The sequence below is a fragment of the Misgurnus anguillicaudatus genome, chromosome 12 (assembly GCF_027580225.2).
Source record: "Misgurnus anguillicaudatus chromosome 12, ASM2758022v2, whole genome shotgun sequence".
Lineage (NCBI taxonomy): Eukaryota > Metazoa > Chordata > Actinopteri > Cypriniformes > Cobitidae > Misgurnus > Misgurnus anguillicaudatus.
In genome coordinates, this window is record NC_073348.2 from 855,139 (window position 1) to 875,918 (window position 20,780).

At 37.5% G+C, this 20,780-nt stretch overlaps 1 protein-coding gene and 1 long non-coding RNA gene across 3 annotated transcripts in view; one reads left to right on the forward strand and one right to left on the reverse strand.

Moving 5' to 3' along the window:
• Positions 1 to 20,780, reverse strand: part of LOC141368922 (uncharacterized) — a 60,505-nt gene that overhangs the window by 32,969 nt on the left and 6,756 nt on the right. The gene's annotated exons all lie outside the window — the stretch shown is intronic.
• LOC141368921 (uncharacterized) lies at positions 1,091 to 20,214 on the forward strand. Of its 2 annotated transcripts, XM_073873754.1 has the most exons (12): positions 1,092 to 3,829; positions 4,411 to 4,555; positions 7,045 to 7,207; positions 8,537 to 8,729; positions 8,845 to 8,904; positions 9,257 to 9,373; positions 10,690 to 10,776; positions 11,028 to 11,252; positions 11,561 to 11,593; positions 11,755 to 13,771; positions 13,888 to 14,010; positions 19,803 to 20,214. In XM_073873754.1, exons 1-12 carry the CDS (start codon positions 3,746 to 3,748, stop codon positions 20,021 to 20,023), a joined length of 3,468 nt encoding a protein of 1,155 aa, XP_073729855.1. In that variant the 5' UTR covers positions 1,092 to 3,745; the 3' UTR covers positions 20,024 to 20,214. The 2 variants fall into 2 exon arrangements, with proteins under 2 accessions (XP_073729856.1, XP_073729855.1); XM_073873755.1 differs by lacking the exon at positions 11,561 to 11,593 and having other exon boundaries at positions 1,091 to 3,829.

Below are 20,780 nucleotides of genomic sequence, written 5' to 3' on the forward strand. Positions count from 1 at the left end.
TTTGTCAGTCATGGATTTCAGGCCTCACATGTCTAAACGCCCTTCCCCCGACATCACAGTAGCACATCAGACTTTACAATACAATTCTCATTCAGAAATAAAGTCATATAAGCTGTTTGTTTAGAGAACTGTATCATTTAATTTAAAAGGTGCAGTCCTCTGAAGTAAAGTTAGCAGTTTGTCAGTCAGTGATTTCAGGCCTCACATGTCTAAACGCCCTTCCCCCGACATCACAGTAGCACATCAGACTTTACAACACATATACAATTCTCATTCAGAAATAAAGTCATATAAGCCAGCTGTTTGTTTAGAGAACTGTATCATTTAGTTTAAAAGGTGCAGTCCTCTGAAGTAAAGTTAGCAGTTTGTCAGTCAGTGATTTCAGGCCTCACATGTCTAAACGCCCTTCCCCCGACATCACAGTAGCACATCAGACTTTACAACACATATACAATTCTCATTCAGAAATAAAGTCATATAAGCCAGCTGTTTGTTTAGAGAACTGTATCATTTAATTGAAAAGGTGCAGTCCACTGAAGTAAAGTTAGCAGTTTGTCAGTCAGTGATTTCAGGCCTCACATGTCTAAACGCCCTTCCCCCGACATCACAGTAGCACATCAGACCTTACAATACAATTCTCATTCAGAAATAAAGTCATATAAGCTGTTTGTTTAGAGAACTGTATCATTTAATTTAAAAGGTGCAGTCCTCTGAAGTAAAGTTAGTAGTTTGTCAGTCAGTGATTTCAGGCCTCACATGTCTAAGCACCCTTCCCCCGACATCACAGTAGCACATCAGACTTTACAATACAATTCTCATTCAGAAATAAAGTCATATAAGCTGTTTGTTTAGAGAACTGTATCATTTAATTTAAAAGGTGCAGTCCTCTGAAGTAAAGTTAGCAGTTTGTCAGTCATGGATTTCAGGCCTCACATGTCTAAACGCCCTTCCCCCGACATCACAGTAGCACATCACACTTTACAACACATATACAATTCTCATTCAGAAATAAAGTCATATAAGCTGTTTGTTTAGAGAACTTTATCATTTAATTTAAAAGGTGCAGTCCACTGAAGTAAAGTTAGCAGGGTCAGCCAGTGATTATGTTTACATGGACAGTAGTAATCTAATTACTGACCTTATTCTAAATAATACAGTATTCAAATTAAGGTGTTTACATAAAATGCTTTTAATGCTTTCATGTTCCCATTTTACATGTTATAGAATAAATCCATTAATCGCAGACATTATTACATCCCCATGTTACTCCTGAACAACATAAAGTTCATCGTTGTTGTGATACTATATTATTTTTTATTTTAAATATTACGAAAGCTTAAAGTGCAGTTAATTATTTGTTATATGTGTTAGATGTAGGGTTGCTAACTTTGTCACCCTCACCAAATACAGGACAAAAGGTGCTCTGCTGCAGCAGTGCAGGCATGGTTTTGTTTGTATACAGTGTATTTTGTCCAAATGATAGCTAATCCCTTAATTAAAATTGTATAATAACTCTTATGCCTTGGCAACATACAATGGGTTTATTAACAGTTTGTTGGTACAGCAGGTACTTTTAACACAGTCCTTAAATTGAACCATTACCGTATAACGCTGCTGAAAAAAAACAGCATCAAACCAGCATGGACCAGCATGGGAATTATGCTGGTCTATGCTGGTTTAGCTGGTGGTCACAGCATACCAGCACCAAAACACAACATATGCTGGTATGACCAGCATGGGATGCTGGTGCTAATGCTGATTTGGTGCTGGTTTAGCTGGTGCTAATGCTGGTGCTGATGCTGGTTTGATGCTGGTTTAGCTGGTGTTCACTAGCAAACCAGCACCAAAACACAACATTTGCTGGTATGCTGGTTTTTTCAGCAGGGAAGACAAAACAGTTGTGACTTCTGCACTAAGGGTAATTAAACGTTATCCCCTTCATGTTCATCTTACATGTGACAAACTAAAACTAACATAGATTCAATGATTCTGTGAGCTGTAGTTTTGCAGAGTCAACTTCAAATACTTTAATTAAAACACACAGGATGTGAATTAGAAGTGTGAGAATGTCCAAGCAAAGTTGGAAATGTTTTGTTGGGGCCTTTAAGATCGATTTATTACGCAGGTCTGGATCAGTGATCTCTTTGTAATTGAGACTGAGCATTTTAATTATGAAGATCTTTGCACAAATAATAAAAGGATAACATGATATCATATTATATGACCCCCTTTAGCGTATACTGATTGTGTTTGAGATTATTCTCAAGTGTTCAGCACTGCTTGCTACTTATTTGACTTCATGCGGTGCCGCATGAACAGACAGGCGGATGACATCAAAGTACCGCGAGAGCATTTCGATAGCAGTCCACTTTGTCTGAATTCTCAAATCACTCTTGTTGGATTTTGTCGTCATCTGCTTCTCAGTTGTTGTGGAGCCACAAGAAGTCGAGCAAGCCTGTTGTATCAGTCACTGTTTAGATCAACGTAGCAGTCAAAAACAAGACATGGGAGGTCACATACAGGACTAAAATCAATGAGACCCAAAATACGGACATGCCGACTAATACGGGACAGTTGGAAACCTAGCTAGAGGGCCTTTCCTGCTTGAAGCCATCTGTTTACAGCCAAACGGTTGACCACTGTGTGTGTATATGTGTCCAGTCACAAAACTCCCACACAACGTTAGTATTGTGATTGAAGTGTGTAGGTCATGATGCACTTTGATAATGAAGCTAAAATATTAATATGAATTTGATTTGTGTTTACTTTGATTATGACTTTAGCCAAATAAGAGTAATTAAAAACCACTGTTTACATCTTAGTTTTGCAGTTGTTTTATTTGAATATTGTTGTGCATGTAAACATTGAAACCCACTTGTTTTAGCCACTGATGCTCCACATCAGAGCAGCACATCAAACTGCTAACTACACAACCAGAAGAAATGAACAGGAGATTTAGTGTCATTTGAGGTTATCAACATATAAACATGCTTTTCACACTGGAAAAGTTAACACCAGGTTATTCTAAACCCGGGTTAACGGAATCCTGGGTTATCTGTTTCACGTGTCACACTGTTCGTGCTTAACCAGGGGTTAAGAGATAACCCTGGGTATTCATAATCTGAAGTTACACATTGTGTATTCCTAAACCCTAGGTCAGGTGTCTAAAACCCTGCTCATACACCTGTCTGTAATTATCAAGCAACCCTGAACACCTTGATTAGCTGTTTCAGCTGTGTTCAATTTGGGTCAAAAGTTATTATATTATATTTTTTACTTGTTTAAAAAAGCTTTGTTGCATGTTTAATTTTTATTAGGTAATAAAAAAGACAGTCCAATAAGATATTGTAGGTGGAGCAGTAAATGTTCTCAAGAAACAGAGCTTTCATTAAGCTGTTTTGTTGTATGTATTAAATGTTTTTAAAAGTACATTCCATCAATTAATTTCCATGTGGATTTGTCAACATTTAGAGGAATCTCTCTGTAAATAGCAGTTGTTTTGGACAGTAGCACGAGGTGCTGTGCTGATCCCCTTGTCTGTAGCGTAACAGCAAAAACACTAAGCTGTGTTCATACAGCGCTGCGCAGATCGAACAAGATATGACATCACAGTACCGCGAGATCAAACTTTATCAATACGTGCTCGAATCGCTCACGCGATATTTCAACGTGACATCCTTTCGACCTTCCTATCAACGACACTTTTACTACGCAAGTCAGCAGCAGTGGATTCGTTTCCCTGGAAATGCAGACACGTGATAATGACATCACCGCTGTTAGCCCCAATTTCCCGCGAAGCAGACTACACGCGCTCATTATAGGAGGAAAGGTGAGTTCAGTCCTATGTATAATAACATATTTTTGCAAAATATGAAAGATAAGCAGGATTAACATACGATTTGTGAAATATTTTATCTTATTTGACGGTTTGTGGTCAAAAATATTATCTTCCTGAGTAGCCTATAATGATATTGGCATTGGTCAGTAAACAAACATTCGGTTTCAGAGTAACTTAACTTACTTAACTGATCTATTAATGTTGTCCATAAACGACTAAGTGCTTAGTAAAATTATGTGAAATAGCAGTAATAGATTGGGTAATTAGTAATTAATTCTTATTGTTTAATCTAAGTTTCAATCATGCGATTTTCTTATCATGCACAGTGGCACGAATAGCCACAGATATCTTTAAAGATTTTAAGTTGTGTATGTATATCTAAGTTAACTACAGTTGTGTATGTATGTGTGTGTGTGTATATATCTAAGCTATATGTATATTTACAAAAGTATACATGCATATACATAAGTTAGATACATATGTTATACCATTTGTTGGCTATTTGGGTAAACAATTTTAGCAACCTTAATATTATGGTTGATTCATCGATTGATTAATTTAATTATTTTCAGTCATTGCATGTCACTGCAGTCGCCATGATGCTGGGTATACCAAGGCAGAAAAAACGAAAAAGACCTCAACAGGATGCTGAGCATCACATTACTTGCAAAACAGACAAGCCTGAGCTTTATGAGCAAGTTATCAGCAAATATAAAGGTAAGATAAATTCTGTAGTATAGACGGTTTTCTTTCATGTACGCAAATGTAAGTTGCAAAGCATAGTTTATTTGTATGTGCATACAGACTTTTGATGCATGCGCATTGCGACAAAATGCAACACATCGCCTGGGCTACCTACTTCAAAATCCCTTAGTGAATGCATGATGGAAATTGTGTCACGTGCACTCTACATGGACTCTTGTGATAGATCCTGCTGACTTAAAGGGGCAATGAATCTGTCGATTTTATTGTTTTACTACTGTTGTCTGATATCTACTTATGATGTTCAAGTGGTTTTTCCATTCAAAAACATCAAAGGCAATAAGTAATAGGTTAGTTTGTAACATGGATTAGTTGCTCTCTGGATAATGGTTCGTTTGAAGGGGGGGCCGCAGTGAAGACCTGGACGTAAACGCCCACTGCTATGATCCCCGTCATTACATGTGGGGAAATGTTTTAAAAACATTGATGTGTAAAAATAGCAGCCGAACACAAATATGTTTGAGCCACAAAAGATTCTGGGTGCTAAAGATGATACCCATAAATGACAATACGTATAGTAAAGTATAAACAAAACTATAAACTCAACGTGACTAAATTACCATAAACAACACAAGTAAGCACGCATCAGAATCTAAACCACGGCTGATAAGTCCTTATCACTAACTTTGTATATTTCTATTGTGCTTGTGAGGTTGCTCTTACATACACATAACGTTACATACCACAGTTATATGATAAAAAAGCTTTGTTAAATGTTGGACCTTACAAACGCGACTTGCCTAAATTACCGTATACAACACAGTAAGCAGGCATCAGAATCTAAATTAGGGCTGGTAAGTTCTTCCTTATCACTAACTTTGTATATTTCTATCGTTATATTACAGTCATATTGTTAAGTGTTGCACCTTTATTAATGGTTTAATTTTTTTAGTAAATTAAAACAGTAAAATATACGTGTTTAGACACTGATGTTACAACAGGACATATCAAGCGATCTTTTACTAAACAGTAGTGACGCGTAGTAACTTAAAGTAAAATGTATTACTCACTGTGTAAACCCTCGGTTCGGTTCGTATCACGGTTTAATGGCCACAGTTCTCGGTTCTTGTTGTTATTTTTACTTTTAATTTTTAACACTCCAGAAATGTATTATCTTATTAATGTAGTAATTATCCATAATTTAGGATACATTATTAAAAAAGTTATATCATGTAATCATGCACAAACTGAATTTGACTTTAAGCACATTATTGGGACCCTCTCTTTTTTTGGCAAAAAAGGAGAATGTGTATATCCATCTTAAGTGCCTTTTTAGCACACAAAGATAACTTGCATTTATCAAACTGCCAACTTCAGTGTAGCTTTAAGATTTATCACTGAGAGGCTGCTTAAATACTGCAGAGAGTATATGTGGACGAGAGAGAAACACAATGTTTACACCTGTAATATTTAAATCCGTCTCTTTTTTCCACTTTTGACCACTTCTGTCCTGGTTACTTTAAGAGGCAATTTATGAAATAAGATCGTGCAACTTTCCTACGCTAGCAAAATGAAACTACGCGGAAATCAGCCGCTTTAGTTTTATCAATAAAAGGCTAAAAATAGCGCACGTTCACTGTGTTTTCGCGGCAGAAGTCAGAAAAGACGTTCAGTACCTTAGCTTAGATAAATGGGCGGAGAGAAGGCGGTCTCCTGTGGCTGTTTGAACAAATTCAACCCATAGACTGCAGTTCTATCTATTGTTTTTTTCTACTGTCATTGTAGGTAACATCATCCAACTCCGGGCAGACTTCCTTTTCTCTCCCACTTGCCATTTCTACATGTAACATAACCTGCAGCACTCACTCTCCACAACAGTCAACTTTTCTTTCGCGAAAGGGAAACACGCCATCTGAGGCAAGGTCACATACAGGGCACGAGGCTATTGCGCATGCCATGAACCGTGCGACGCACACACGCTCCGAACTGAACGGTTCAGATTTTTTTCATGAACCGTGCCACCCCTAATGTTTACTGATTGTTGAGACACTGCATGGTTTGCTTTACCCCTGACCCACACATGTCACGCAAAGCTGTGGACGGGGCTACAAAAGTGGTCATTGTATATGGGTTTGGGGAGGTGTTTCAATTCTACTCTGACATCATATTTCAGCACATTCCTGAATAGACCATTTTCCTGGCTTGGTGCAAAAAACTGTTATATTTCAATAGCTCGGACGTTTTCAAATTTGTGATGTTCATTTAAGTATGATGACCTCTTATATAACAAATTATCAAGGTAAAATGTATTGTTTTACTCCTTTTAATCCAGCCGACAACAACAAAATGAAAGATCCAACTAGGGCAATGTCCAAATTTGTTGGATACCACAGATAAAACTTCAGATCTAGTAATTTTTATTATTGTTTTTGGATAAGAGCTCATGAAAATAATAATTAACTTTAAAGGAACATCAGAACTTACTGGTATTTTTTTCTTTTTAGGACGTGGAGTTTTCACCACTGAAGCATTTTTTAGAGGTGATTTTGTCCTTGAATACAGAGGTGAACTTCTGACTTCAGAGGAGAGCCTTGATCAATCTAAACTCTACAATGACGTTGAGAACACATTCTTGTTTGATTTTCAGTGGCATGGCAAAAATTGGTGGTGAGTATAGAGTTGTCTTGAAGTAATAGGGCGGTTAAGGGTTAGTTCACCAAAACTCCTGTGGCCGGTTGCATAAAACTTTAAGACTAGTCTTTAAAGTTAGTCATGAATTTTTTTCTTCAAGACTGATCATAACTGTTTTAAGTATGTTACATAGAAAGGTAGATTGGTCTAATTTAAATCCAAATAATAAGACTGATTAGCCCTAACTAATTGCTAGTTAGTCAGAATAATTCTTAAGACGCAGTCTTAATGTCACGGCTATGTTTATGCAACCGGCCCCTGGGTCCTGGTGATCCTCGTCTCTGCACATTTGGTATGACGCACTCAGTACCCAGCTGATGATTTTTATTGTGTGTAAAAAAGCAGAAACAAAGGGGCAGTTTACCATACAGGGTTTAGATTAATCCAGGACTAGGGCTTAGTAATATTAGGACATTTTACAAAAAAAATTTGCTGTGCATCTTGTGATAAAAACAGTGGCACTGATATGTTAAAGAGCACCTATTGTTTTTAAATTTCCTCTGGTGTTTAAGTGTGTATTTGTACATGTTAACAATATGCAAAAGTTACAAACCCCAAAGTAAACCATGACGCGAGTTATCGTCTCCAACATAAATCTCTTTTCTTGGATTACAACAAACACACGGATTGTAGGCAAAAGGTTTACTTCCTGGGATTGGTGATGTAGACAAGACCGACATTATCATAATTCATCCTGCTTCGAACTCAACCTGTAAGGTAACTCCTGTAACTCCTGTTAGTAACTGAATCTTTCAATCATGGTAAGAAGTCTCACGTTTCCAGCTGACAGAGCTAATCAGACCAATCACAACATACAGATTAGCTGACCAATTAGGCACACAGCTTTTCAAATCCGTGCGTTTCAGGAAGAGAGTGAAATCTGGAAATACAAAAATAAACCTTACGTGGAAAATAATGTGTTTTTTAACCATAAACCACATGAACACATTATATTATACAAAATACACAAAATAATATTGTTTTTTTTAGAAATGAAATAGGCGCTCTCTAAGATATCTCAGTGAAAGCTGTTTTCTGTTCAGACAATTCAAACTTGTATTCAAGTCTGCAAATAGACTTTAGCCCTGTTCAGGAATCTGCCCCAAAATTTGTAGAGCAGACCATATAACCAAACCCACTGATGTAAAATGCCTTAAAGCCCAAAAAACTCATTTTGATTTCATGTAGTTGTTAAGATATGTTTACAGAAGTTACTCTTACGAGGTACAGGCATAAAGGAAACAACTGCTGTACAAGATTACAAATCAGTCTCTTATGCTTGGTGGTATTTTTATGTATTTATAGCATGGATGCATCCAAGGAAGATGGGTCCTTGGGAAGACTTGTAAATGATGAGCACAGAAATCCTACATGCAAAATAAGAACTGTTGAAGTGAACAAAAAACCTCATCTGTGTCTTTTTGCTGTACGAGATATCCAACCAGGAGAAGAAATCACTTACAGTTATGGAGATTCAGATTGGCCTTGGCGAGCTAAGGTACTGTCAAGTATATCCTAAGAATCTTTAAAAATATTTCATGATTACATTTTTCTCTTATGCTGATTTGATACCATATGATTGTGTTCTCATATTTCTCAAATCTTTCATTTAGGTATCATCAACAGAATCCAGTGATAAAAGCCCAGTCAGCAGTTTGGATTTGCAGAAATTGGTAAGTACACAAAACATCTATATTCGGGTTCTATACAGTCATGTGGGAAACTAGCAATTTGAGAGGTTTTTGACATATTGGACAAGCATTTAATCCTCTGTGAAACAATGCCACAACTTCTAAATCGTGCATTTTTTCAGTAAACGTATTCTTGTTTGTTTTTTTAAACAGAGGAATACTGACAGATTTAAAAAGTAGGTTCAGCTAAAGTTACTGTAGGACAGATGAACGTGTACCTTATATTACTGCATCTCACTGTCTTTTATACATCACAGTATAAAACAAAACCATACAAAAGCTTAGCAAATACAGTACAAAATTTACCCCCTAACTCTTCTTTTCTGACTTTCAGTTCCATCAGGCTCCTCCTGTTTCCTCATCTGCCCTGTATAAGGTGTACATCAATGAACCACATAAGCAAGTTGAGCCACAACAGTCAGGCAAAGCAAGTACATCAGAGAATAAAATGGTAACCATTCTATACATGCAGAAAGTATCTTAGGCCGTTTACTTCATCAGATAACTAGTTACACTATATGGACAAAAGTATTGGACGGCAACTTCTAGTGAACACATTTAACTACTCATTTCTGTGAGCACAAATCTTAATGCTACAGTATATAATGATATTTTCCAAAATTGTGTGTGTCTAATTTTATAGCAGCAGTTCGGGCAGAGCTCTTTTCTATTCAAACATGACAATGGTCCCACAATCGATTTTGTATTTTAAAGACATTCAAGTCTTTAATAAATCACAACAGTCGTTATGTAACAAAATGATGGTTTGCGCTGGCACAAGCTGTTAGTAGATCTGGCCCATAGACTCTTCTTACTTTATGTGCTATATCTTTTCTAACAGATTTATGGGTTTCCTTATTTAGTTTACTAAACTAAATTTATTTGGCTTGCTCTTAAAGGAATAGTCTACTCATTTTCAATATTAAACTATGTTATTACCTTAACTAAGAATTGTTGATACATCCCTTTATCATCTGTGTGCGTGCACGTAAGCGCTGGAGCGCGCTGCAACATTTCGTTCCATTCATTCAATGGTACCAATCAGAGATAAAGTTAGAAGTGAGCAAACACATCAACGTTTTTCCTGTTTAAAACGAGTAGTTATACGAGCAAGTTTGGTGGTACAAAATAAAACGTAGCGCTTTTCTAAGCGGATTTAAAAGAGGAACTATATTTTATGGCGTAATAGCACTTTTGGGAGTGCTTCGACTCGCCTGAAAAGTCCGCTCCCCTTCTCACTCTCATAATGGGAGAGGGAGGGTGTTACTGCGCCGAGTCGAAGTACTCCCAAAAGTGCTATTACGCCATAAAATATAGTTCCTCTTTTGAATCCGCTTAGAAAAGCGCTACGTTTTATTTTGTACCACCAAACTTGCTCGTATAACTACTCGTCTTAAATAGGAAAAACGTTGATGTGTTTGGTCACTTCTAACTTTATCTCTGATTGGTACCATTGAATGAATGGGGCTAAGCTAAATGCTATCAAAGTGTCGCAACGCGCTCCAGCGCTTGCGTGCGCGCGCACAGATGATAGAGGGATGTGTCAGCGGTTCTTGGTTGGGGTGGTAACATGGTTTGGTATTGAAAATGAGTAGACTATTCCTTTAATCTAAACCAGAGCACTTGAAATTAAGCAATATTTTATATTTACTTTTTGTTTTCTATATTTTTGATTGGTTTTGCCTAATGTCTTTGAGTGTCACAGCTTTTAACATTATGTACATTTTACTTTTATTTTAAGTTTAATACCTTTTCATATATCCTCAGAAACTCAAAGATTGCCATGAGCGCTTTAACAGAGCACAAATTAAAACGAAAAAGACTGCCATAGAGCCATCACAAGAATATTTCATGGTGAGTAATATTTGGATATGATCATCACATTACTTGATTAGCACCTCAGTCAATTAAGACTTTATTATTTAAAGTGTTAATAGTCGTTGAACAGTTTCCATGCTGCTTTTATTTTTAACTTTTTTTTCAATTATTCTTTTAAAGTTACAGACAGTATTATAGCATACACATTTAATGCACCGTCTTAGGCACCCTGTGCAATGTCTACCTCTGTAAAAGCCGTATTGCCCTCATACCCTTCTCCTGTGCAGCCCTCATCACCTGTGATGACCACATCATCTTTCTCTGCACTTGTACAGCCCTCATCACCTGTGAAGACCACATCATCGTCCTCTTCTCCTGTGCAGCCCTCATCACCTGTGATGACCACATCATCGTCCTCTTCTCCTGTGCATCCCTCTACACCCTTGCCCTGTGCTGCTTCCACCCCTGTGATTTCCTCATCACAGGTGTCTGAGACACTATCTTTAATGGAGGTGGGTAATTGAGATTAGTAATGACTGTTTAATGTGAATTCACAGACCTAATATTATTATCATCTATGTCATGGTGCAAAAAGATTTTATGATACAGTTGTATTGTACAGAGTTTCTGTTTGTGATTATCAAACCGTGCCAAGTGTGCCATCTACTAAGGCCTTGTTTGCTAAGCTACAGTTTGAAATATATCTAGTTGAAATAACTGTTTTTTGCTCTTAAGTGTTTTATTTTTTAAATTATTATTATTTACATTTAATTATTATATACAATTTTATGTACATTAGTTTTGTTTGTTCTTTTTTCAGATGCACTCATTAAGGCAATCAAGAAAAAGACAGGTTTGTAATTAACCATGCACTTTATATGCTTAAATGAGTTCCTCTTGTTGAAAATCAGTTGGATTCTGGCAGTTGTCTATCCCATTAAGCAAGTTTTTAAACATTTAGTTAAAGAAATAATTTTGCATGATTTAAGTAAGTGTAACATTTTTCTCATTTAGTATTCTGGGAGTGCCTACAGTGATTCAGATGTTACGGACTACAGTGATGTTGACTACATACCCCAGTTCAGCTCAGATGAATCAGATGGAAGTGCTTCTGGACAAAGCAAGGCTGAAAGGAGTTCAGATGGATCAAACAATAAGTCTGAATGTAGTGATCCTAGACCCAACAAACGTTTAAGACATACTAAATCACCCCTTTCAAAAAGGAAAGCTGAAGAGGCAGGTAGTTCATCTGCCAAATGTATGACAGCAGTGTCATCAAAAAGGATGAAATGCCAAACTGAAGAGACCGAAACCTCATCTGACAAAAAGACTTTGGTTCAGTCAATGCCATCACCACAAAAAAAGAGCAGGTCATATAACAAAAAACAGTATTGCCTTTATTGCTCTAAGCCATATGCAAAAATGGCAAGACACCTTGAGTTTGTACATCGCAATGAAGTAGAGGTTGCAAAGGCTGTAGCTTTCCCAAAACGTTCCAAAGAACGAAGAGTCAAGTTAAACCTTCTTAGAAAAAAGGGCAACTTTGCTCACAACACAGATGTGGTGAGAAAAGGGGAAGGTGAGATGATTGCCTGCTACCGTCCAAAAAAGTGCAAAAACCCCAAAGAATTTATCCACTGTATTCACTGTCAAGGCCTTTACAACAAGCTCAGCCTATGGAAACACATTAAAAACTGTCCACTTAAACCAAAGGATGATGAAGCTCAGGGCAGAAAAAGAGTAAGATCTCTTTGTGCCCTAAAAACACCTGTTGGCTTAGAGGTGAGTAAAGGTTTCAAGAAAGTACTTTCCCTGATGAACTATGACGAAGTTTCAAGGGTGATTCATAGTGACAGATGCATCATGCAACTGGGAGAGCACATGTTTAACAGGATGGGATCTGATGTGACCAAACATGACTACATCCGACAGAAAATGAGAGAAGTTGGCAGACTTCTTCTTGAAGCAAGAAGGATAACCCCACTGAAAACAATGGAGGACTTCATGATACCAGCAAACTTCAAACATGTCATATCAGCTGTGAAAGTTGTGTCTGGCTTTGACGAAGAGAAGAACTCTTACCGCATTCCCTCTTTAGCCCTCAAACTTGGACATTCTTTAAAAAAGATCTGTAGCATTGTTGAAAGTAATGCGATGATGTATGGAGACCATGAGCGTGCTGAGTGTGCTCGAGACTTCAGAAAAGTACACCAAGCAAGGTGGAATGAATACATTTCTGCTGGTGCTATAACTACATTGAAGGAAGCCAAGTGGAATGCACCACAGATCATTCCTTTCACTCAGGATGTCAAAGTCCTGCACGCACATCTAGAAAAGAAACGGGATAAATTCCTTAATAAACTTAAAAACTGCCCCTCTGCAGACAGCTATGCTGCTTTGGCCAAAGTCACACTCTCCCAAGTTATCCTGTTCAATAGACGAAGAGAAGGTGAGGTGTCACGGATGCTTTTGTCAGCTTTTCAAAGCCGGGATTCTTCTGAGCTGCATGAAGACATAGCCATCTGTCTTTCTGAGTTTGAGAGGAAGCTGTGTAAACACTTTACCAGAGTAGAGATCCGTGGAAAGCGAGAGAGAAAGGTCCCTGTCCTCCTCAAACCTTCATTGGTTTCTGCCATGGAGCTGCTTGTTGAAACACGTGAGGCTTGTGGTGTCCCAAATGAGAATCCTTTTATGTTTGCCAGATCTGGTGCAATGTCTGCCTACAGAGGAGGAGAGTGCATAAGTAAAGCTGCTCGTGAATGTGGCATTAAGAATCCTGAAGCTCTTTCCTCAACCAGGCTCAGGAAACACATAGCTACCATGTCAAAGATTCTCAACCTTGATGAAAATGAAGCAGATCAACTGGCTGATTTTCTCGGTCACGATATAAGGATCCACAGACAGTATTACCGGTTACCAGAGGGGACATTGCAGCTGGCAAAAATGAGTAAGGTCTTAATGGCAATGGAGAAAGGAACACTGTCCAGCTTTAAAGGAAAGAGACTTGATGACATTGAAATCGACCCAAATGGTATGTATGAAATTAGATTTTTGTGCGCGTCTGTGCTTTACATATTTGCAAATCTGTATCTTTCATCATCTTTTGCAAAAAATACATTGATACACAGATTCCTTTTATTGTTATAGAGCAACTTGAGGCCGAAGGTGATTCAATGTCAAGTGATGAAGAGGATTGTAGTGACCTGCCTCAGACAACATCACCAGTACCAGCAGAGACTGATCAACCATCTGCTTCCCAGAAAGATCAAGGTAAAAAAAATCTTTAAACTACACAAACAGCAAGAAATGGCAAACCCTGAATTACTAAATACAATACCTATAGGCAACAGTAGCAAGACAGGAGCTTTTCAAAATTTGAGTTTGTTGTACAGTCAGTTTGAAGAAATAGATAAACATATATTATGTGATTTGTCATTTATTCACTAAGGCTGCGTTTACATTTTGCATTAACATGCGATCTCGGTGATCCGTTCACGCAGATCCGATCATTCGTATATCAGGACACGGCGCGTTTACATTTGTCACATAAATGTGGCTTCTGTATCTGGATGTGTGACCTGATCCCGTGCGGGAGCGCTGGGTGGATAGCTGTCAATCAAAATGGGTACAGCTGTCTTTAGCCACATGATTTAGGGTTTTCGCGCTAACCGCAATCCCGTATTGTACAGTGCTACTGAGAAGCCAACAGCAGAGAATAACTAGCAACCCCAACAACCGTGATGTTCACATTTTAAGCGTTATATTTTTTAGCTTTAAAAGCCTTCTCTTTAAAAGCCTTTATAGCGTCCGCACCGCGGATGAATATCCTGTTTTTACCTAAACTTGACTTTCACCCGCATGCTTTAAATCAACAACAAAATCCGCGTGAAACATGACCGACTCCACTGTTTTATTCTGCCTTAATAAAGGGCTTTTGGCTCTGCCTGAACTTATGTATATTTATATTTTAACCATAAACTGTTGTTAGTTATGTTTCCTGGTAATTTTAATATGATTTAATTAAAAGAGCTAACAATTTCCTAAATTTCCTGTTCATAGTGCGTAAGAAGTAATGTAATTTACAAACACACATAAGTAACCTTGCATAAAACCAACACTGAATAAATGTATTTGGTTAATGTTGTTATGGTTTGTACGTGTTTTAAAGTAACTTAAAATGTGTTAAATGAGACAGAAACAGCCAGAAAGAAGCGCAACATTCACATTGATATGTCACCATGGAAACTCAAACATTGTAACGATCCTGAATTCTGCCATTAAATATTAAATCTCTCTATGAATAGGAACATATAACATATGCCTGAATAACTTAAATACAGTCAGCAGTGTTAAAATGCTTTTGAATATCGATTTATTAAGATACTTTTAAGCGTAGCTTCCATTGCTCCACAAATATGAATGTATGCGTCTCTCACCTGCGCTCCATGACCTAACGTCCTTTATTTTTGACAGCTGTCAGTAAGAGGAGATGATAGTGGGCGGGGTTTTTTTGTGATGTTGACCTGTTAATGCAGATACGATGGCTGGATTGCGTTTACATTACACTGAGATCCGATCACAATGCGTCCTCGACTACCTCTGCATCAGGACACACAGATCGGATAACATTCAGATCACAGACGCTGTCTTTTCAATGTGTATGTGGACAACATCCGGATACAGGTCGCATGTTAATGCCAAGTGTAAACGCAACCGCCTTCTGCCTACACTGTTATGTGAAAAACCTGCAATGAAATTCACATACACAGTATGATTTTTATTTACATTGTTATATTTAAATGCATCAATGCAGAATACTTAATTATAAAAAGGATTTTACTATACAGCTGTAATATGGTAAATTGGGTATATACAAGTCTTAAAAACAGTAATATGTGCCCCGTCACGGAAACCAGTGACACAAGTCGGCAGAACAACTTTTGAGCTAATGATAGAAAAGCATTTTTATATTTTTTGCAGAATCTGTTGAGATCACGAAGTAGCCTCTACATGTTTGATATAGCAGTATTTGTATATTTAAAAGGGTACATTTTGAGGTTGATATCTGCTTTTTTTACGCAGTTTCTAGAATGCAGTAGGTGGTGTCGTCGTCTGTGTGCATTTACATACTGGATAAGCCAGCCATTGTTTCTTTTGTTATTGCCCCTGCCCTCAGCGTGGCTACTTAACCTCTTGAGAAGGAGCCCCACTGTAGCCCAAACCAACCTATGTTCACTAAAATGGTTGTTTTTACCAAAAATACTCACAGTTAGGAGTCGTCTTCGTTTCATAGCTATTCGAGCTATTCAAGAAATCTTACGGAGTAGTCTAATTTCGACTCGCTCTTGCAGTACTTTGACGTCATCCGCCTGTCAGTTCTTGCAGCGCCACATGAAGTCGAACACACAAAAAATCACACAATGATTGTTGAATTCGTTATGTAATTGGCTACGTATTTTGTCTATCAATATTTGCCATGAAGTCATTGGCTGATGGAGGAACGATCGAGCGATACAGTAATATAAAGTGTTACGACGTAAATGGTCATCAGATTATATATTATAATCTATTACCAGACTTTCATTCGAAATCTGATGTAAACAATAGACTATATATTTCTATATTTCATGGCATTTGTGGACAAAAATGGTCATTGGATGATTCACACGTCTGAAACAGACTGGATGCGACTTGTGATAAACACAAAAAGTCCTGTTTATTTTTTGTCTGTTTTCATCCAGACTTCTTTCACAAAAAACTACATATGATGATAGAGCATCTGTATCTCAAAACGGCTTTACAGGGTGTATGGCTTAGCTAAATGAGATGTAAATGAGCCCTATTGTCACTCCCAGCAGAACAGAGGTGAAAATGATCCAAACTTTAACAGGCTATATCTCCGCTTTGAGGTCTTTTGAGTTCCTATATTCAAATGGCAACAACTTCTCCAAATATGATCAGATTCCCATGTGTTACACATCGCTGGAAAGCTTAGATACTACACATTAAGAATCTGCCCCAGACTTGTGTCCCTACTTTCCGTGTTCGGTCACATATCTAAAAATTACAATGTTGGCGTTTTGGTGAAATATCAATTTCTTTTTAGTAGTGCTGCAACGACGCGTCGACGTCATCGATTACGTCGACTACGAAAATACGTCGACATGCGTAAAATGCGTCGACGCGTCACGCTGTTTACATTCATCTCGCGTAATGGCTGCTTCTGCTCCTGGAAGTGTTTTCCATACATTGATTTGTTTGTGTGCGCCACAAAATCAACAATGGTCGCAACATTTACATTTTTATTTTAATTTAAAATGGATTCATTTATTGTTGTGAGCGCTCAGTGGTGCCTCTCTTGTGCACGTGCGCTCTCTCTCTTTCTCTGCGTGAAGCCCCTAGACAGCACCTCTCATACATGACACTGAGTGAAAGAATTAAAAGTTGGCTGTGTTTTCCGTGCGGATTCCTTTGTGTACTTGCATTTTCACGTAAACGTCAGATGTTACTGACAGAGAAGACGACTGATTCGAGTTTATCATGAAAGGTTAGCAGTGTTTTCCCACACACACTGGTTCTCTATGTGCTTGTGCGCGAGCTCTCTCTCTCCTATGCCCGCGCATGTCTTCTGTAGTAACTCTGTGTAATGGCAATTTTTTTAATTTGCGCCGAATTGTCTGCGATGTCGCGTTTATAAATCAAAATTTTAGTAACTTAGTAGTTAAAGTAACAGCTGGTTGAATTAAACACAAGGTTATTGGGTCATGTTTTGTCACTATTTTAATAGTCTTTGGGGTGGTTTCCTGGACAGAGATTAGTTTAAGCCAGGACTAGACCTTCGTTTAATTAGGAAATATAATTAGTTTAAACAAACATGCCTTACTAAAAACATTACTTGTGTGCATTTTGAGGCCAAACTAAAGGCACTGATGTATTTAAAGATATGTCAGTGGAAGATGTTTTCAGTTTGGACAGCTCTCCCTGCTGAAAAAACCAGCATACCAGCAAGACCAGCATATGTTGTGTTTTGGTGCTGGTTTGCTAGTGAACACCAGCTAAACCAGTATCAAACCAGCATCAGCACCAGCATTAGCACCAGCTAAACCAGCATTAGCACCAGCTAAACCAGCATTACCACCAGCATCCCATGCTGGTCATACCAGCATATGTTGTGTTTTGGTGCTGGTATGCTGTGACCACCAGCTAAACCAGCATAGACCAGCATAATTCCCATGCTGGTCCATGCTGGTTTGATGCTGTTTTTTTCAGCAGGGCTTATATTTATTTTAGTCTAGGACTAGTCTAATCCCTGTCTGGAAAAACGCCTCTATATGTCTGACAACAGAACAGATAATATGTGAAAATAGCATTCAGATGTGTTAAAATACAATAAAACAACCAATGACTGTCAGATCCGACAGAGAGTAGAAAACAGATTATCCAACAGATTAAATAGATAAATCAAAAAAAGAACACTTTATTAATAAAAAAAATAATTGTTAGAGTAGTCGACTAATCGGAAAAATAATCGCTACAGTGGCGGTTCTAGACAAATTTCACTAGGGGGGCCAAGGAGGGGCCAGTGTTTTACCAGAGGGGCACATAAAAAATGACAAGAAATTATATTTAAAGATTATAGTGGTTACAGGAATTAGTTTAAAACAGGACTAGGCCTTAGTTTAATTAGGAAACATAACTAGTTTTAACAAACATGCCTTACTAAAAACATTACTTGTGTGCATTTTGAAGCAAAACAAAGGGCACTGGTGAATTTTAAGATATGGCATGCAAGTTGTTTTCAGTTTGGACAGCTCTTACATTTATTTTAGTCTAGGACTAGTCTAATCCCTTTCCGGGAAACTGCCACGTAAACTTTATTTTACTTTACAATCATATAAATATTTATATAATACAAGAGTAAGTGCAGGTGCAAAAGGGGAGCTTGGCTCTTTTCTAAAGCCCCCCAACCGAAAATCATGCGAGCCTACTCAATAAACTTTATGAAATGCAAACTTTTATAAAGACAAACGTTTGTTTTAGTTTACATATAAACACACATTGCTAGACAGTTAGGGACCACAATCTAATCAGTATTTAAAAAAATATTTTTTTTTAAATTGTAAACATTTTTATATGTAACATTTAATTATATTCTTCCAATTTTATGCACGTATATGTAAGAGCATAATTACAGCGCTTTTTACAATGTGTAAACTTTAAAAAGTTAGCGAGATGTTTGGTTTTGCCGGTTGTTGATGAGTAACAGCTGTGAATGATCAGAACGCGCTTAAGCAGCCACGTCACAGGAGAACAACAGTGTCCCAATGTCAAGTCAGCTCCTTACCAGTGCCCAAACCTGCATATACACATTCACAACATCGGGAGATTGGGAACGAATTGAGACACTCACCGAGCAGCACCCGCAGGCATCTACAGTGTTGGGTGCGCCGCTCTAATTTGCAATTTGCCTGTAAAGAACGTTGCGTCGCATTAGTTCCGCTTTTGGCGCTCGCGTGTAAAATCAAAATAAATGTATACTGATTTATTTGGTCAGCACGGGGTGGCCACAGGGGTGGCCAGGGACATGTCTACAGAGGCACGGGCCACCCTTGGCCTCCGTGTAGAACCGCCACTGAATCGCTAGATTAGTCGACAGAAGAAATAGTAGTTAGTTGCAGCTCTACTTTTTAGTGATCTGGCTCCCAACTGCATGAATATTGCTTTTCAAGCTACTTTGTTTGAACTTGAAATGTCAAAGTTCAATATCTATGTAGATGTTCCTCTGTGTGGCCAGGTTATGTTTCCTCATGTCATATTCTCTAGGGGCTAGGCTTCATTTATATTGGTATATTATTTAAATTACTATAGTTTTCATTCGCCACATTTATCAACACCCATTCATTTGTGTGATGGAATTGGCCACATGAAAGTTTAATGAATCACACATGAGTGGTGTTGTAAGATTGTGTTTGCGCATGGATCTGCGCTTGTTTCTACATTTGATTGATAAATAAATCCCATTGACTTTAGTTGTAATAAGGATATGATTTTTCACTTTATAGGTTCATCAATACCTCCAAAAAGAAAATGGGAAGAAGTTGAGGTAAAAGCTGTTGAAAAACACATGATGAAGTTCATAAAGACATGCAAAGTTCCTGGTAAGCAAGACTGCGAGAGATGCATTCAAGCAGAGCCAGAAGCCTTGAAGGAACGTACTTGGACTGGTGTGAAAAATTATGTGAGAAACAGGATCACCACTTTAAAAAAACAGGGTGGATTATAGGGGAGCAAATAAAAAACACTTTTCTTTTTACTGTAAAAAAACAGAGCATGGTGAGGAAAAGTTGCCATGTTACAAAAACATAAAATAATGAATGCCTTTTCTAGAATAACTTTTTAACATGTTTAGGGCTGCAAAATGATGAATTATGACTAATCGTTTGCAGAATAAAAGTTTTTTTTTTTTTACATCATATGTGTGTATACTGTGTATAATAATTATCTATATATAAATACACATGCATGTTTATATGTAATTTATATTATATAAACACTTAAAATATAAATAGATTTTGTTTCTTCAAATTATACATTCATGTGTGTGTATGAGCTACATAATTATTATACACAGTACACACATATATGATGTAAACAAAAGCTTTTCTTCTGCAAACGATTCATCATTTTGTATGTTTGTAATATATAATAGGTTCCTTTCAGACAAACTATATTTATAGTTTACACATCATGCTCTGTTTTTTTTTAAAAATGAGTGAAAATAGTAAGGAAGAGTAAAGGTGTATGAAGGGGGAGAATTTGTTTGAGTACAGGAGGAAACAGAATATTAATGAGGTAAGCAAGACAGGAGAAGAGAGAGGATTGAATGTAATGGTTAGACGATAATTTCTGTAAAAAGCTGAGGAAAGCAAAAAGAACAAGCTGAACTGACAAATTTCTAATTTTCATTCTTTGTTTACATGCATGTTTACATGTTGTTATATGTTTACATGTTGATATTTTTTTCTGTCAACATATTCTGT